We start from the raw sequence: 15,720 nt of genomic DNA on the forward strand, positions 1-15,720 counted from the left end.
AAAAACCAGAGAATATTTGAAAAAATATCTTAAAAGATTGCAAATTTGCAATGCTGCAAATAATTTTGTCCAGACGTACAAAGGAAAACTGAGGGACACAATCTACACAAAGCTAATAGAGGCTGTTACAGAATGTTGCTTGCTTTACCTGAAGAACCGAAATGCTACAGATTACTCAGAAGAACAAAGTTCTTCTTCATAGTTCATACATTGCTATATCTAAAATACATAACAACCAAAACAATGCTATTCCAGAAGCAATTGCAAATGCCTAACTGAAAAATATAGGATACAGATAAAAACAGGATACAACAGCACTTGCTTTTCGATCTAACCCAGCAAAGAAGAGCCATTCCTTGGGTTCCAAAAGGGATTCTGATCTTGACAGAAAGCTGATTCAGGTCTCAGCTTGCTGTCAGTGTAATCATAGGAGAAAGGATTATTTTTGTTATCAGTGTAACCACTAGTGTGATTATTAGCAAAGAGATTTGGGTGACAGTTTTCATCATCTTCAAAAGTAGTCCATCGCATTGAGTTATTATGATGCTTCTCTCTGGTTGCGTTTCTCATGTTCTCCATCTCTCCTACATGGTCCTTGAATTCTTTCTTCACCACATCCAGTACAACATCTCCATATCGATCACACCATGACCTGAAAAAATTGGCAAGGAGAGAGGACAATTAGAAATAGAAACGCTGATAATCTGGCTAGAGATCTAACAAATCTTTCAAATCCAAAAGCAATGTACTAAAAGAATCAAGGCCTTGTAATCTAACGGATTACAGATTTGGGTAAGCCAGGGGCTGATACTATATTAGGCTCTACTGAAGTGATCCGTTTCTTGCATCAAAGACATATATTGCCTAATTTATACAGGACAGCATTGTACTCTTTTCGTGTCATCTTAGAGTTGTAAGCAGCAATAATGCAATATAATTCTCCACTGCCCATAAACACAAAGAGAATAAACATATATGTAAGCGTTGTAAAGAAATCAAGCTTTATCATCCTTACTTGGGGAAGAACTTTTTGAGGTCAGCCTTGTCCACAGGAAGGGTTGTGGAAATCGCTTCCATTTGATCGTTCCTAGCGCAATTCCAACAAAAGCAAACTTAGGCAAATGCGCAAAATATTGCTCCATTTGAAGGTTTGATGGGAAGAACTCGCTTACGAAAATTTGAGATTCGGATTGGTAGTGGAGAGCTCCATTTGAATTCGTGATAGCTCCTTCTTTATTTTGTCTCCTAAAACCTGCAAGAGTCACTCAAAATAGGATATTAAATATAAGCTCCAGGTTCAATATAAGCCAAGACTAGTATGCAATTAATATATACATAAGCAACATTAAGATGAACCTTGTCAATGAAGAAATCAGATGGAGCTCCATTTGCATGCAACTTCTTCTTAATCTGTTTTGTGTCTGGCCCCTCTCCTATGGGAGTGGTAACAAGCTGGCATGACCCCACGAAAGCTTCACTATCTGATCTTTCGTTAAGGGGCAAAGGAGCAGTCTCATCCTCTAAATCACTTCTCTTCCATTTCTTGAAACCATCAAAACCCCATTGCTTTTTGGCTGATTTGGATGCTTTTTCCTCTGAACCAGGGCCATAATCACCACCCCCACCGCCATGTCCCTCTCTTTGCTCTCTATGAAACAAAGTTCTAAACGGTTTTCTCTTTGCCTTATCAGTACCACTACCATTTTCCTTCATGGATTCCGTTGGCAATATTTCTTCTTGCATGAGAATTAATTTTGTTTCGTTTTCTTTGCCCTTCATATGACTATCCCAAAACGGGTTTTCTTTAGAACCCACCATATAGGCTGAGGAATTTGAATCTACATCGAATATGCTCTTTTCTGATCTGTTTTTACTTGGCTTCTGAGATGATCCAAAGCCAAAAACTGAAGCTGCTCCTTTGATCTGCTTCATTGTGGGGTTGTTCTTTGATTTGTTCTTGGAATGCAACAAATTGTCTCTATTAGTGCTGCAGTTTTCATCCTTCAAGTCAATGACAGACCATTCTTCTTCTTGATTCTCTTTAGTGCCTTTGGGGTTCGCAACAATTACATCGCTGGCCTCAATTTCAGCTCCTTGTACTGCTAACCGCTGTAACAAAGGCCTCTTTGAAGAATGGTACTCCTCCTCTGATATGCATTTTGCATAAAGCAGTTCCTAGGACAGAGGAAACCAAAGTGGAAACTTATCAAATCCATTTTCACTCGATGAATTTTGTTGTGTTATGCACTAAAAGGTAAAACCCAGTTGAATATTAGCTCAATTGAGTAAATTATTCATCTAAACTAATGAAAATTGTTCTTTTTAATCTACAAATGTAGCTTAATTTTCTATATCCAAGACAAATATCCACAACAACTGCAACTTACAAGACCAACTAATCTCCTAAACTAAACCAAAAAACTAAATCCAAAAAAAAAAAAAAACAAAAGAGAAAAAGATAAATAAAGTAGGCGTTAAATACTTACCTGCAAGAAGACCAATTTATCTCTCAAAATAACAGGCTGCTCGAGTTCAGGTGGAGAAGCAATAAGGGTCTCAAGCAAATGCGTTCTAAAAGCTGCAACCTCAGCTTCACCCAGAATCCCTTCTTTGTGTAGACCCATCAAGTTCAATATCTGGTGAAAGGAATCCTGCTGCCATTTCAGATTATCAGACTGCAGCTTGGAAAGCCTGTGTTCCAAGGCTGGTAACCGCCTTTTCTTGAATGAGAAAGGGAGAATTGTCTTGCAAAGAGAAGTGATGGAGTCATGGAGAGTGGAGTAGTATGTGGGTGTATAACTGTACACCATTTTCGATCTTTTGGCTTGTTGATGAGAGCTTGAAAATGGGTTGAAGCAAGATTTGAGACTGATGGTTTTAGTTGCCAGAGCTTTTGATTATTCTTTTTGAAGAAAATTTCGGGTTATGTATTTGAACAAGGTGAGATTGTAGTTTCAGTTTCGAGAGTTTTGAATCTTGGGGAGAGCTTAAAACGGTCACTTGAAACTAGCCGTTGAGAGATGGAAGACAGATGCGAAGCCAATTATTTGTTAATAGAACGCTGTCGTTTTCCTCCATGTTTATAGTCATGATACCAAGTTTAAAATTTGTGCAAGAATATTTAGTTCCCTTTCTCTTGTCTTTAAAGAACATATCTATTTGTTTACAATTATTGTAAGAATAGTTATAAAATCCAATCCAAAATCAACTCCAAGATTTTGGGTTATTGTAAGGGTAATTACACAATGATATATTTAAATTTTAAACCCAAAACATGAAGCATGATATGTTCCAATTTAAAATAATTATTTCTTAAGCAAATACCAATATGATATTGTTATTTAAACATCTTAAAATATTAAAAAACAATAGTATATGGTAACAATATTAAAACATATTTCTTGTTTTGAAAGAATATACTTATTGATTTACAATATAATATTACTCATTTTATCGTCAATTCCTTTGACTTTACTATAAGTTAATGATTATCTCAAAGTAATAAAATTTTAAAAAACACAAAATATAGTTAAATAGGTTAATAGATAAATTGAAAATTAAAATAAAATATTTTTATTTGTTTTATTCATTAAATAAGTAAGATAAATACTTTATCTTGCTTATTTTATACTTGGTTTTATTGTTTTTGTACAAATAAAGGTATTACAAATAAAAATTTAACATAATCAGGTCATTTCTTACTTATTATGATAAATATATTTTGTTAATTTACATATTATTTATTTGTTTATATATCAATTTATACTTCAACAAGCATAATATTTACTTGGTTAAACTCCACATAAATCTCCTGATCTTTTCTCCCATAGTAACCTAAAGGTTATTTTTTTTTCATATAAAACTGTGTTTTGCCTTTTTTTTTTTTTTCAAAAGTAGTAATAGTATTAAATTGTCAATTAATTTTTTATAAAAAGACAATAACATCCTTTGTGTTTTAATCTTTTTGTTTTTTTTTTGTTTGTTTAATTAAAAAAAGAATTTAATATTTATTTGTGTTTTTTTCTTTCTAACTTTTCTCTCCCTTTCTCTCCTCATTTTCTTACTGTCCAAACAAGAAACATAGGTGACGCTTGCCCGTTACCTGTAATAAAATTTAATGCTCTCCCTCTTACCTCAATGCCCTTACTAGATTTCTTCAGTTCCTTTTCTGCTCCGGGTGCAGGTTTAGAGTGTTTCCTTCTTCGAATTCTAGTTCCTTCATTGACCCTATACTGGGGCAAATCTAAAGTTTGATTTTATTATCAGCATATTTGAAGAAGAAAAATTTTAGCCAGATTCTGACCGTTCATCTCACCTTTCACCAGCATCTTGACGTTAGATACAAAACCTTTTTAATCTTGAAAAGACGTGAAAGCTTTTCAATGAATGACTTTCCATTGTAAAGGGGCTATTCACTTAGGCATTAAAGTACACTCCCCTTTAGTGATCTGCTACTTTGGACAAATGCTTTGCTTAGGCATTAAGATACACTTTGTTATAGTGATTTGTTGCTCTGGACAACGACTATATAGAAACACGAAAACCTGGACCCAACATGCTAGCAAATACGGAAGGACTTCACATACGCAGCATGCTTGGAAGTCTTCTTTAAGCTTGTTGACTTTGAACAAGTGGGATATTTGGCATTGAAGTTGAATTGGTTAAGGTAAAGTATAAATGCAACTAAGAGTTTTGACCAAAGTGATGGCTAACATTCATCTTCTTAGACAATTTTTTTTTTATGAATTCTCTTTTTAAGATTAAGTTTTAATTTTTTTAATTAAACAACAAAAAAACAAAAAAATTAAAACACAAATGTTGTTATTGTCTTTTTATAAAAAAAATTAACTTACAATTTAACATCATTACTATTTTTTGGAAAAGAAGTAAAACGTAAGGTTTAATATGAGAAAGAAATAACTCAAGAAGTTATAGAAGAAAGATTATACCACAAGGGGTTGACTTGGAGATTATCCTATTTACTTTGTTCAAGTTCTTATGTTGGTTAAATTGGTGAAAACTTGGCTTTTCTTTTCAATTCAATTTACCTAAACCCAAGTTTGATCCTCACCCTTGATAAATTTTTGGTAATTGGATTAATTATTAATTGTAAATATATAGACAAGTTTAGGGTACGAGTACTCGATGCTACTCAAATATTAAATATAATTAGGTTTGAGAATTGAGTATTCAATGAATGATACACCGTACTCTACTTGAACTAGAAATGGATAATAAATTTGTTATTTGAACGGGTACTTAAAAATGGCATTTCCGTTTCCTTCCCTTGCAGAGGTGTCCAAGGTTGAGCTACTTGCTCAAGCCTGTTAGCTTGACTCGATCATATTTTGGCAGATTTTGTGGCTCGATCTCGACTCGTCACAATTAAATTATTTTATTTATAAATAATTTAATATTATTTAATTTTAATTTAAAAATATTAATATAAAATAGTATTTTTAATATTTTAATAATAAAAAAACAATTAAATGAATAAACCAGACCGAACTTAGACTTAGCTTTTTAAATTAAAAGTCCAATGGACCCAATCCGATCCACGATCATCTCTTTATATATGTATCATCGTGACATTAGTAGTGATCTAAAAATGATTTAAATGTACTATTGCAAGTGACATACATACCAATAAATACTAATAAACTCTTTGAAAGTTCTCTGTTTTCTTTTTATTATTATTATTATTCTGATTATTCTTGGTTTAGAGTGGTTCGAATTAAATTAAGGAAGTCGGTGTATTCGTTGAGACTTGCAAATATTTTTCAAATCATGCTTATCACTAATCCTCTCTTGCTCTCCAATAAATCAATAACCATAAGCATCAAAAAGAGTAACGACCAATTAATGATACAATTAACGTTTATTATAAGAATTTCGAGTATGCTTATTTTTTGAGTTATAAGATATTTATGAGAATTAGCTTCATCTCATTTATTTTCCAAACATGATTGACGATTATTATTATTATGGTGGGGGTGGGCTGCGTATGTAAAAACAAAGACATTGCACATTTCAGTTTCAGGTGAGACCATCTTCTTTTTCTTTCTTTTATCTTTCTCTTTGGAATGGGTGCTCTGGTGGTCCTTAATCTTTGACAAAACTAAATTATCCTCAATAACACGTAACATTACATTACATTACATTCCACTTTCCACATTGTTAGGCATTAGCCTACTTCTTTTCCGCACAACATATCATTTGGGGATGAGCAATTGATTGGTTCGGTTCATTATAATTAAGGATTAAATAGATTAAATATTTTTAAAAAATTAATCAAAATTGACCAAATTTAGAAAAGATCGAATTAACCAAATATCGAATTGATTTGATCAATTCGGTTTTGGATCAAAAGAATTGAAATTGTCACTTTTTTCTTTTACAAATTACAACATTGAAATTTATAAATTTATTTATAATTATAAAATATACAAATAATTTAAACATAAAAAATATATATAATATTTGTTCTTTCACTCACATAATTATGTCCTTTCACAAAAACCGTCAAACTAACATTTAAGAGTTTTAACTTCTAAATTCTAACATTTAAGATTCAACATAACAAAGATAATAAAAGTAACATCTACAAAAAAAGAACATCTAACACAAGACAATCAATTATTGCAAATCATGAACTTAATAATAGAAAAATATATATTTTATATAAATTTAAAAAATATATAAACTAATATTATATATTAATTATATAATATTAATTTGATCTTTTAGTCAATTCAATTCAAAGATTTTAAAACTAAAAATCAGTCAAATAAATCAATTGGACCAAACCGTTTAATTACTCAAATTACATTTAGTTCGATTGGGTCAATAATCCGATCCAATTTTACTCATCCCTAATATCATTTACTCTGTGATATGACAAAATGGATGCTATTGTCAAGGTCAATACTTACTTAAAATTGAAAAATTAACAAAAGAAAATGAGATTCAAATCCGATTTTATGAATAAGGAGATACATGTTAATGTTTTAATTTGATAATGTTCACATTCTTATCTTATAGTATGTTCTTAACGAATCGACTAGGTAGGCTTCTTTGTGAATCAGGTGTGATCACAATTCATGGTCCGTCCATATAAGGACGAATAATTCAAGCTAATAGTGGATGGAAATCGTTTCCATAGGAATCCTGTATAAATCGATAAGCATCACTAGTACTCATAACCAATATGCTATTGACGCATATGATTATATGAATGGAACAGGTTGCCCAAATCACATTTAATTTAAGTTCACACAGGGGCGGTTCAACATTTTTAAAGGCCTAAAGTGATTAAACATTTAAATGAGACCCTTACTGAGTAAAAAATAAATAAATAAATAAATGAAGCTCTTTTTATTGAAATTAAAAAAAAATTACCATTAGTTGGAAATCATTGAAAGTATATTACATTCATTGAAAATAAAAAAAATATAATTGAGAATTATTAATATTATGAGAATTGAAAAATAATAAAAAATAAAAAATTATTAGGCATAATTGAAAAAGTGAGAGCACATGTAATTTTATTAATTATTTTAACTTTCACAAAATTGAGAAAGTGAGATAAATAGTTAAGAATTAATAGAAAGTAGGAAGTGAAAGAAAATAAATATTTAATAGATACTTAATTTAAAAAATATTTTGTTAATTATTTTAATTTTTATATATATTTAATATAATTAATTATATTATATAAAATTATGAGACCTAAAGGAAGGACTTTGCTGGCTTTATGCTAAAGCTGGCCCTGAGTCCACACCTGCCTAATTGTTTCCCCTTTTTCTTTTTCTTTTCAGCCTTTTCACCATGAGCTCCAACCCTTTCATTATCAATGCAAAAATGTCGATTTATCCGTCAGTTAGCTGCACTATTTAGTTATTTACAAATAATGTAAACATAATTAATATAATTTTATGAACATTTTATTTTTATTAGTAGTAGGACAGACAGTCAAAACTGATTGAATTCTTTATCAATCTCGTAAAGATTTGGTTGGCATTTGATACATCTTAGTGAGCAGAACATGACTTTATATAGTCCACTCCAACAATGGAAATTGGCCTACTTTTTACGAAAACTAATTCTTAATTATTTATATCAGCTTTGGTTTTTGTATAATTTATTGTTTTAATATGACTGGGTGAAAATGATTTTGTAAGTCCAAATGTTGACATCATACGAGGGCTACAATTTATCATTCAATAACAATGATAAAACATTTCATAACCCTAAAAGAAATGCAGATGCAAGAAGAGTAATTCATTAATTATAACATCTCAACTTTTTAATTTTTTTTTAAATAACTCAACCTTAGATTTTACAAAGTTGTTGGCCCACTGTGATTAGAGTTGGAGGTAGACAAGATTAGGTGCATTATTTAAGTTGAATTTCAAAGGTGGGGCAAGAGAATGAATGGACATTGATGTGCATGTTCAGTAAAAGAATCACTTTACCATGACGAAATGCCCCATTCACCTCGAATTTTATTAAGACTTCTTCTATCAGCTGCAACAAAAGTATAATAAGGGTGCGGTACTTTAATTAACAGTAAAATATAATGATATTTTTTTATCATAATTATATGGGTTAATTAGTTTTTAAAATAAATAATCCGTCCAAAAAAGATATTTTTATTGGCCATATAAGTCATGTCATTAATCAACTGACAATCTTTTTATTAATTTGATGATATGATAATATTTTTAAAATAATTTTATTTTTTATTAATTTTAAAAATTATTACCATATAAACTAAATTTTTAATTTTTTCTCTTTTTTCAGAAAAAAAAAAAACTCTCAATCCGACCACCTTGCAATTGGTGGTGCTCCACGATCAAGGGAGCACCAGATTTGGTGCTCCTGTTCGTGCTCCCTTGAGGAGCATCGTCTTCCCAAAGGGAGCATTGATCTAGTGCTTCTTGTGGGGCAGGGGAGCACCAGATCTAGTTCTCCATAAGGGAGCACCAGATCTAGGGTGCAAGACTAGATCTTGTGCTCCATTGGAGAGATTCGGTTAGATCTGGCATTCCAAGGTCAAATTCGACCGTAAGGTGGCCGATCGATATAAGGTAGTATCATTAGTCGATCTCAGAAAAAGGAAAAGAGTGAAAAAAAAAAGAAAAAGAGTATTTTAAATATTTTATATCTAGGGATTAACACCATTTATATGTTTGGGATAAACTGTTTATTTTGAAAACTAATGAAACTACATATAATTATAATCAAAATATGAAAATATCAATATATTTTACTCTTTAATCAATTATAACCCTCTCTCTGCCAAGAGAGGATTAGGTAGTTCATTTAAATTTTCAACATGCATAATATATATATTTGAGTTCCTAATAAGTTGAATTTCCCCTTTGCTAGAGGAAAAAAGAAATGTTGCTAAACAAATATATTTGATTGTATTATATAATTTTTATGATAGTATTTTGGGTAAAAAAATGTTGTTAAAGTAATTTCATATATTAACGAAAACTAGATTTCTATACAATAAAACATTTATAAATTAATATTTTGGGATCATGAAAATTTATTAATTAATCGATAAATTAATAATTTATTAATTTATATATTAATTAATAAAAAATAAACTATTGAGATATTCTTTATTTATCTTTTCAAAATACTGAATTTAATATATGTATTATGTATTGTGATTATACGAATATTGCCTAATTATTGAATTACGAATTATCATTATTTTATGTATTTGTTTAACCAAAACAATGTCCATGAATGTAATTAGTTTTATTAAATAGAAGTAACGAATCTAGCCATTTTTGTAACAAACTACAATTACATTCGATATATACTTAATTAATATACTTCATGAACATTAAGTCAAACAAAAACATCTATCAAAAGAACATACAATACCACAAACAGTAAAACTAAATACAACGACTTCTTGAGATGTAAAAAAATCAATAATGACGGATGAAATGCGTAAAACATTGTGTGAGTACATCAAATAAGATCAAGATGTACTTAAAGCAAAATTACATTGCATAATTTTTCCTATAATATGAGAACACTACACTAGAGTTTTTTTAATATACTAAGAAAAGTTAGAGATGAGGTATAATGAGACATCAATTTCAAGAAGAAACAAATAATATTGGAGCTATATTTTATAAAAAATTTCTTAATTGAGTCATGTATATATATAATTTTGATGTATAAAGAGATTATTAATTTATATATATCAAGTGAGACCTATGTGTTTTCTTTTAAATATATTATTTTATAAATTTAGTGAATTATTAATTTACTACGTTGATCTTAATCGGAACCGATTAAAAATATTATTTAATTTAAATTATTAATTTATCAAATATTAATTTATCAAAATTTTACTGTAATTGAACTCGTAATTATGGAAATTCTCATATATTCAACTACTAACTTCGATAATCTTCCAAGAAATTTTTGGTGATTACTAAGATGATATTCCATAATCAACCGTGTACATTGTGATTTTGCTTTTTCTTTTCCTTGCCAAAAAAATATAATCAATTCTCTGGTACGGCTATGAGGGAAAGCAACTTGCTTTGTTTTATGTGTGCGTTGCCTTAACATGGAGGAAACTGATAAAAGTGTAGCAAATGGAAATATAGGGGTACAAGATACTATACCAAGTATATACTACAACTCTTCCAAGGAAAATGGTGATTATGGATGTGTTTTATATATATATATATATATATAAAGGAAATATATTAATTTATATATAAAGGAAATATATTAATTTAAATCAATGAGTCGGCGGATGTTTTATAGTATCATTGTTTTGTTTTTATTTCATTTAATAGAAGAATGTTTTAACATTATGTTGTTAAAATATTTCTGCATAAATTAATAAAAAAAATTTAACTTGTTGGATTATTGAGGTGTTGTATTGCCTTTTAAATTTGATTAAAAACACTGGCTATTTATCTACAAATGTATCTGAAGAAAGTTGAAATTAGGAATTGGTTAGAACTTTCGTAGCAGGACCTTAACAAAAGCCTTACTACTTCCTAGAAATACCTTGCTACCTTGATTGTTGAATCATGATATAAGCAGTTCTTAGCATTTAGAACCAAAATACTACTACTATCAAGAATTCTGTGATCAAGAATGCTAGAATTAGAAACATCAAAAGAAATTTTTAATTTCACATATGAAAACAAGCTACTTCCTGATTCATGGGTAATCATTCATCAGTAACCCTACAACAATCCCTTGGCTTTCTGATAAAAAAGAAAGAAATAACCTTTTTTTCAAGATAGGATGCCCATTCTACAACATGGGCAATGAGCATTATTCTCTACCCATGGGATCAGGCACCTCGAATGAAACCGATGTGCACATGGCAGATGAACCAAGGTCTCACCAGCCTTGAACCGTTCCAAGCAAATGGCGCACTCCTCCTGATCTGAAGCTTTCCAACTCAACTTGGCCCAACTAAACCTCTTTGTGCCACTCTTCTTTGGTCCAAACACTTCCTTGTGAAACTCCCCTTGAACCATAGATCTTCCATCAACGCACCTCAAACTTTCTTTGCTATTTTGCCTGATTTCAATGCCCAAAACAGGGGAATAAGGGCAAAACTAAAAACTAATTAAGCTGTATGTTAGCAAGTCACATAGCAGATCTGCTAACATGAGCCTGATATAAATATTCTGTTGTTTAGTACCTTTTGGGTTCTGATTTTCTTTGTGATCTCAGCCTCTCATCTAATCTTTCCTTAGCTTCTCTTGCTACCTCTCCCAGCTTCTCATCTTGATTGGCCTGATTTAATATGCTCCTTTGCTTTATTTTTTCCAAGTAAAACCAAGTCAGTCCCAATTATAATCTCCACCATATATATGGACCAAAAATTACTGTATAATCAGGAAGAAGAAGAAGAAGAAGAAGTACCTGTGAAGAAACAGAGCTATGATGAGTTTCATGGTTGCTTGTATACAAACAAAAAGAGGACCTCCTTGTCCAGCCAATTGGTACCGTGCTTGGTGAATCAGATGCGCCTCCGCTTTGATGGAACCGTCTTCTTCTGGCACATTCAACACCAGGAAGCATGCCGGCCATTGATGAAAGATATGAATTCTGAAAGAGACTATTAATTAAGATCAGTGTCTTTTATTTGTTATATTAAGGCTTCGGGCATGGTCTACTGTAAACTGATTTGTCTGCCGATATGAAGCTACCTGAAAGAAGGAGGAAATGAGTGGTTATAAAGAGGAAATACCTGTATAAATAATTGCAAGAAGAAAGGGTACCAAAAAGGGGTTATGATTAAAAAGTGAATCAATCTCTAAAACAAAGAGGAAAACAGTTGTTACCTCATATAGATTACTAGTGGGAGACAAAAGCGGGTCCGTGCCATTGATTGTCGAAGAAACAATCTTTCTCAATCACCCTTCATTTGAGAGATAGAAGAAGTATGAGTCATGTTTCTGTGTAAGAGCTCAAAATATACCCAACAGATTAAAATATTAAGACCGAAAAGACTGTTGGAAAAAATAAGGAAGGGACGAGGAAGGAGGCAAGGGAGCTTCACGGCAACTCACCGTGTACCAGCCGCCCACCAGACGACCGCACTTGTGTAGAAGGGTGAGCCACGTGACTAACCCAATTCCCACTTTTCTGTAATTGCAAATGGAATAACTTTTTCCTTCTCAAAATTTGTTTTTCTTTAGACATTTATTAAAACCTTATTCAATAACCACGTCATTTAAATATCTAGGCAATATTTAACATTTTCAAATTTTTATTTCAAGACATATGCTTTATTTTAGTTAAGTTATTTGTTATTTTATAGAATAAAAATGAACATAGAATAGTTAGATAACAAGAATAGTAGTGAAAGTAGTCCAAAATAGATTGTAAAGTTCATGGGTATCACTAGTATGTTATAATGAATTTGACTAAATGGTTCAGATATAATTAAAAAGTTTTTCACTTAATTTTTTTTCTTAGTACAAGCATTTTTCTTTTTCTTTTTTCATTTTCGGGAAACATGTGAATCATTACTAAGTGTCATTGATCTCCACTAGTTCATCAAATCAAAATATCCATTCACTGCCTAACATATGTAGTGAGCTAACATGTTATTTTCATGATAAACATGTTCTTACATAATCAACTTATTCTTTCCATGATGAATATGCTCTTCTATAATACACTTGTTCTTCCCATGACAATTATGTTCTCCCCATATGTGCTCTTTTCATGACATCGAATAAATACTTTCTAGTTAACCGCATACACTTTGTATATATAAGAACCTTGGCAATTCATCAAGGGCATTAAGAAATTCAATAGATTCTTTCTCGATTGAAGTACATATGAAGTCTTTGTATTATAACAATTTTGTTTAATTTAATCTTTTTACAAATTTTTTTAATTTATCCCCCTCACTCAGCTAATTTAGATAGAATTACTCATAATGACTAAATTACACCAAATACTAAATAAAGAGAATTCACCACCTACCTAAAATATCAAAAATACATAAATTTTAAGTTAAATAGTACCCGAAAACAGCTCATACTCTTAATTCTTTTTATCTAAAACGCAGAAACAGCCAACAAATTGATGGAAGAGAATCCCACCAACCACCACGGAGGTATCATGATTGAGCTCTGTAACGACTGTGAAAAGAAAAAGAAAAGAAAAGAGATGAGATGCACCACCCCCACCCCCTCACTGCAATATTTTTTTATTATTGCATGATATCTCGGCAATGATCCGACTCGTGCAGGAAAGAGAGGATGATGAAAGAAAACGCGAAGTTGTCAAGTGACAAGGATAGTGAAGATTGAAGCAGGAAAAACCATGTAACCCTGGATTATATACTTTATTGGGTCTTTTTGTTCTCCAGCATTATTTTATAGAATAGTGCATTAATTTGCCCATAATCTCATAATAATCCTTTTGATAATTGGGCCAGAAGGGATTCCAACTGATAAAAATTTTTATTTGGATCAGACAACAGCTGCTGCCCTGCTCATCACTTTGTCTACATTCTTTTGATTCATTTAGCCACAATACTTGATCTGGTTTGTGTGAAATTGTAGACACATAAATTAAAAAAATAAATAAATTAAATAATAAAAAATAATAAAAAATATAAAAATATAAAAAATATAAAAAAAAAAAAAATCGGAATGGCTGGGCGTACGCCCAGCCATCCCGTCGCCTTCCCATCCCCCACCCACTACGCGTGAAGTGGGGGGCTCTGACCACCAACTCCAGGGGGTGGCAGAACCCCCCTCGCCGGGTTGTCCAAAAAATTGGACAACCCGGCTCTTTAAAAACCCTGCAAAAAAGAGAGAGAAGGAGAGAGTTAACCACAGAAACAAAAGCAAAAAAAAAAACAAACACAAAGCAAGAAAAGAAAAAAGAGTTAGATCTGAAAAATGGAAGAGAGAAGCGAGAGGTCGGTGTAGAGAAGATAGAGAGAGTGGCGGCAAGAGAGAGAAGGAGAGAGAGGAAGAAAGAAAAAAAAAAAGTTTAAGAAGAAGGTAGAGAGAGTGGCGGCAAGAGAGAGAAAGAGAGAGAGGAAGAAGGAGGAAAAAAAAAAAAAAAAAAAAAAAGAAAAAGCTTGAGGAGAAAATAGAGAGAGTGGCGGCAAGAGAGAGAAAGTGAGAGAGGAAAGTGAAGAGAGGGAAAAGAAAAGAAGCTTTTATAGCTAGGTATAAAAGACCAAAACGGCGTCGTTTTGGAGCAATTTTTTGAAGCCAAAAACGGTGCACTTTGAAGGGGATTAAGTGGGCTGTTGCAGCGGGCTTGACTTCCTCCTTGGGCTAAGGCATTATTGGACTATTCGAGCCCAAACCAAAAAGCAAATGCAGCAGGCCCTTTGGGCCCAGGCCGAATTGGGGGAGACCTTTGAAGCCCAGTGGAGCTTGAACCCATTTGGAGCATTGGGTTAGGTACAACCCAATAGGTATTGGACCTCATTAAATAATGGTTTGGGCTTGAGTTATTGAAAATGATTGTTTAATTTCTTGTTTAAGTGTTATAATAGTTTTATTATTTTTTGTATTATTTGAAATTTATGCATATGAAAAATAAAATATATGGAGGCTAAAAATGAAATTTTTAATACAATAGATAGCAGATGTAGTAAATTAATAGATATGCATGTATAAATATATATATATATATAAACATATAACAAAAAATAGGAGAATGAACAAGAAAAAAATTTATTAATTAATTAAATGAAAGATTAGAAAGTACTTAGTTTTTTTTAATATGTATAAAATAATTAATAAATAATAGAAATGGGTCTAAAAAAATGAAAAGAAATAAAAAAATGAGAATAAAATATAATTAGTTGTAAAGGCAAGAGAAAATAAAATGTTCTAAGTATTTATGAATATATAAAATGTACAATATAATATTAAATTACAAGTATTAAAAAATCAAGTGGTTAATTTGAGTTAATTCAATAATAGAATTCTGCTTGAAAAAGGGGCAAAGAGTTGCCTCTTTCGGGTGGATGTTTTTCGGGTGCGAAGTTCGAGACGGATTTTCACCGAAGCGTCGGGATAAATCTGAACTCTAGATTTCAAAACCCATTAAGTCAAATAGTTATTATTAGAAAACAATATATGTAGAAAGATTTTGTTAATTCAAATAAATATTACTAAACAAAGTTAAATTAATCATTTAAAAGTTAATTAATTGATTATTTAGATAAGC

The 15,720-nt window shown here is 31.2% G+C and overlaps 2 protein-coding genes and 1 long non-coding RNA gene across 3 annotated transcripts; 1 reads left to right on the forward strand and 2 right to left on the reverse strand.

Annotated features, from left to right (window-relative positions):
- Nucleotides 1-15: 15 nt before the first annotated feature.
- On the reverse strand, nucleotides 16-2,966 carry LOC18588905 (uncharacterized). The gene is made up of 5 exons (XM_018126601.2): nucleotides 2,487-2,966; nucleotides 1,357-2,175; nucleotides 1,173-1,252; nucleotides 1,016-1,087; nucleotides 16-652 (listed from the first exon to the last, which is right to left on the reverse strand). The coding sequence occupies exons 1-5, from the start codon at nucleotides 2,808-2,810 to the stop codon at nucleotides 331-333; spliced, it is 1,617 nt and encodes a 538-aa protein (XP_017982090.2). The 5' UTR covers nucleotides 2,811-2,966; the 3' UTR covers nucleotides 16-330.
- An 8,188-nt stretch (nucleotides 2,967-11,154) lies between these two features.
- LOC18588906 (RING/U-box superfamily protein) lies at nucleotides 11,155-12,706 on the reverse strand. Its single transcript, XM_018126588.2, has 5 exons — nucleotides 12,579-12,706; nucleotides 12,351-12,427; nucleotides 11,929-12,215; nucleotides 11,705-11,820; nucleotides 11,155-11,580 (listed from the first exon to the last, which is right to left on the reverse strand). The coding sequence occupies exons 3-5, from the start codon at nucleotides 12,094-12,096 to the stop codon at nucleotides 11,289-11,291; spliced, it is 576 nt and encodes a 191-aa protein (XP_017982077.2). The 5' UTR covers nucleotides 12,097-12,215; nucleotides 12,351-12,427; nucleotides 12,579-12,706; the 3' UTR covers nucleotides 11,155-11,288.
- Nucleotides 12,422-13,928, forward strand: LOC148760678 (uncharacterized). Its single transcript, XR_016028627.1, has 2 exons — nucleotides 12,422-12,621; nucleotides 13,589-13,928. It is a non-coding gene; the product is annotated as an uncharacterized LOC148760678 (long non-coding RNA).
- The last annotated feature ends 1,792 nt before the right edge of the window (nucleotides 13,929-15,720 follow it).

This window comes from Theobroma cacao, chromosome 9 (genome assembly GCF_053813885.1).
Source record: "Theobroma cacao isolate CCN51 chromosome 9, ASM5381388v1, whole genome shotgun sequence".
In the NCBI taxonomy this organism is placed as follows: domain Eukaryota; kingdom Viridiplantae; phylum Streptophyta; class Magnoliopsida; order Malvales; family Malvaceae; genus Theobroma; species Theobroma cacao.